At 29.3% G+C, this 3,738-nt stretch overlaps 1 protein-coding gene across 1 annotated transcript; it reads left to right on the plus strand.

Moving 5' to 3' along the window:
- Nucleotides 1–273: 273 nt before the first annotated feature.
- Nucleotides 274–2,348, plus strand: LOC129877445 (uncharacterized protein At1g05835-like). The gene is made up of 2 exons (XM_055952945.1): nucleotides 274–378; nucleotides 1,985–2,348. Exons 1-2 carry the CDS (start codon nucleotides 321–323, stop codon nucleotides 2,296–2,298), a joined length of 372 nt encoding a protein of 123 aa, XP_055808920.1. The 5' UTR covers nucleotides 274–320; the 3' UTR covers nucleotides 2,299–2,348.
- Nucleotides 2,349–3,738: the final 1,390 nt, after the last annotated feature.

Genomic DNA, 3,738 nt, shown 5'->3' on the forward strand with positions numbered 1-3,738 from the left:
GGTTTTGATACATATCTTGTTAAAACTTATGTCATTCCCCCCCCCCCCCCCAAAAAAAAAGAATAGAAATTATAAGTCGAAATCTTAGATTTTTTTTTTTTGTAATTCTCCATAAATAAAATTAATTACATGGATGTGGTGACATCAACTTAGAAAAAATCCTATATAACTACTATTGACATATAAAATCACGCATTAATTATAAGGGACCCTTAACCTTATATATATATATGGCTAATATTGAACAAACTTTATTATTCTTCATACCGAATAGAGAAGCCACAATCAATTTCTACATCAACAAAGAGATCATTTCCCTAATGGAAACCATTGTTAAGCTTTCTATCACTCTCCTTCTCCTTACACTTCTTAGCAAAGGTAAATGCCTATGCCTTTTTTATTTTAGTAACAACTTCATTGTGGTTAAAAATTAGTTAATTTTATTGCATATATAATCATGAATTTATTTTCTATTCATATCACTCTTGGTTTGTAATATTACTCTTTTAAAAGGGGCACTACTAGCTAATTTATTTATTTTTGGTGGAAGGAAATTGAAGAGAATTTTAGAGATTATTAATAAAAAGATTTTATTAATTTATGAATAATTTTTTTGTTGGATCTAGAGATTCCAAAATTTCAATATTCGTTCGGGTAATAAGACATGTGTCATCATTTGTTTAACCCAAACAAATAAATCAAATCAAGATGGATCATTTTCCGAAGGTGTAATTTAGTGGTCAACAAAATAGTTGACAGTCATGAGATTTTAGGATTAAATTTTAATAGAAATAAAAATATTAAGCGTTTCAATTCTTCTCATCTGTTCTAACCTTGATGAACAAAATCACTTAGTACATATTACTGGTGGAAGGTGGAAGATATTACGTCGAATTAATCGAGATACACAAAAACTGATCTGAACACCCTAATCATTTGAAAATAATAATTTTACACTGTAACATTTTCATTAATTAATGAGTAAGTTGGTCAAGATGGAATATCCTTTTCTTAATATGGATTTCAGGTTTTCTTTTATTCATGGTAAAAAAAATCTTTCAATTAAATGTTTCATATTCAATTACCGTGGCAGGCCAACTGTGCCCATTTAGACACTCCCTTTTCCGTCAAAAAATTTCTAATTTAATTTTTTTTTAATTGTCAAATTTAACAAATTAAATTTTTTTTTTTTACTTATTATACCCTCAACTTATTGAGAAAATTAAAATCTTTGATATCAAAATATTTTGAAATTTGGATTATGACTTTAATTATTAATAAGGGTAAACTGATAAACTCACCATATCAATAATTGATTTCTTAATAGGTGTGTCAAGTCAAAAATTGACAAGTAAAAGGGAACGGAGTGAGTAATAATTAAAAACAAATGCAAGTACGCTTAGTCCTCATGCCAAATCATTAACTAGCCTGTTACTCCCTCCGTTCCTATTTACTTGTTAAATATTTTCTAATTTAATTTTTTTTATTTGTCAATTTTGACAAATCAAGAAAGCACAATTTTTTTCTTTCTATTATATCCTCAATTTATTAACATTGAGTTAATATAATATAATGAGTAAATATATTTAAAACTCTATCAATTAATAGAGGTAAAATGATAAACTCAATATATCAATCATTATTTTCTTAATAAGTTTGTCAAGTCAAACTTTAACAAATAAAAAGGAACGGAGGAGTATTTCTTTAAAATATCATATATTTTGATGCAAATATAATTATTCAAAAGCACTAATATTTATTTAGGATAGAAAAAGAGTAGCATACGAACAATACAATGGGCAATTCAAATATTTATTTAGACCTGATTTTTATTGTTAAGATCACCATGATTCAACTAGAGTTAATGCAATTTATATACATACTAGTGAGGATAAACCCTTGCTAGGCACGGACTGTTGTCTGCTTCAGCTTCAGCTTCAACTCTCTCTTATATAATACGAGAAATTTTTGTTTGATTGTGTAGGTGTTTGTAGTTGTGGTTTGAACGATATAACAATTGGAACAATAAGGAGTGGAAGAGAAATAATGGGAAAGCCAGAGTGGAATGTGGTTGTGGTGAACAATTGTGATAATTGCCCCATGAATAAATTGTTATTGTCTTGCAATGGTTTTCAGACAACTGAACCAGTGGATCCAGCTATTTTCAAGCCTGTGGGAAACAACACATGTAGTGTCAACAATGGCAATTCCATACCACCAAAGTATACTGTCAAGTTCTCTTATGCTTGGGATCCTCCTTTTTTCCTTAGGCAAACTTCTGTTAATACTTCCTGTTGAAACTATAAATCACTGTGTGATGTAGAGGCAGATTTACTAGTTATTTGAGTTTTAATGAGAGGGTTCATTACTTCAAATATAATATTCTAAAAGGAGTTTAAAATGTCTCTAGCGTTTAAAAAAATGGTTCTAATTTGTCCTCTTTCTGGACTCCAAATGTCCTTAACTTTAAATGTTTTGGTTAAAATGACATTTCTTCCACCTATTGAACCCTGATTGCCCTTAACATTAATTTTCAGATTAAAAAGGTTCCTCCTTTCACTTATTGGAACCTTAATTACCCTTTCACGGTTAACAAATGTCCGTCTTTTTTAACGAAATTATTATGAGATGACATATGTGAAGCTTTAATTAAGTAGGTGGTAATGATTTATTAGATCACATGTATATTTGTCTCAACTTATAAATAATTCGACCAATCCAAATTTATTTATTCATTATTGTCGAAGTTGGATATCCTACGTTTCGACCGGCGTAACACCGATTCAACCGATATGGTGCCTGTCACGTGCAAGTCAAGTAAAAAAAGGTTTTGATTTTTGGCTTTTGGCCGACGAGTTTCAAATGACCAAATTTGACAGACTTCTTTAAAATTCATGACCCTAAAACCTTTCATCCTCTTCCTTATTAATTATTCCTTAAACCTCGATACCCACAATCATCTATCCTCTCTCTAATCTACTATAGTCAATAGATGAAGAAGCTAAGTTGAATCAAGATCCAAAATCAGTCGAACGAAGAATTATTATCGTCTTTTGAGTCTATTCAGACACAAAACATGAAACATTGAAGAATTAGTATGAACAAATACTTTCTAGTTGTTTTGGGTTAACCCGATTGGGTCGTTTTATTTATGATTGAGCCAAATGAACTAATGAAACATGTTTAAATGAAAGTGCATTTTTCAAAATCATACTATCCAACACAAACTATTAAACCTACGTAGCCATATTTTTAAGAAAAAATTTCAGAAATGACAAATATATTAAGCTTAATAATTTTCTATGGGTATAGTTTTTCTAATTACTCTCCATAGTTATATTTATGTTTGCTATGGTCATTAACGTTTGTATATCTCGCTGCATTATACAAATTGGGCTATCTCGTTTGTATATCTCACTACATTATACAAATTGGATTTTCAAAGAAATTGTAAATATTCCTTCCAGATTTGTTTTAGAGATTTGTATATTCGCTATTTATTCGCTTCCAGATTTGTACATGAACCCCCAGATTTATATAATAGCAAATTTTATTAAACTATAACCAATTCGTGTAATTAATTTAAACTATACCTTTATCGCATATTTATAGTAGTAATGTTTGCCAATCCGAGTAATTTTCCCTATTTTTAATTTGCATCTGCATAGTCAATTTTTTGCAATAGTGTTTATACACGGCATACACTTTTATACATTTATTTTAGACACATCAACCTTG

The sequence above is a fragment of the Solanum dulcamara genome, chromosome 12, assembly GCF_947179165.1.
Source record: "Solanum dulcamara chromosome 12, daSolDulc1.2, whole genome shotgun sequence".
NCBI classification, from domain to species: domain Eukaryota; kingdom Viridiplantae; phylum Streptophyta; class Magnoliopsida; order Solanales; family Solanaceae; genus Solanum; species Solanum dulcamara.

Coding starts and splice junctions, on each gene's coding strand:
- LOC129877445 (XM_055952945.1), top strand. CDS start 321: ATGGAAACCATTGTTAAGCTTTCTATCACTCTCCTTCTCCTTACACTT. Junction 379..1,984: donor CCTTACACTTCTTAGCAAAG/GTAAATGCCTAT, acceptor TTGATTGTGTAG/GTGTTTGTAGTTGTGGTTTG.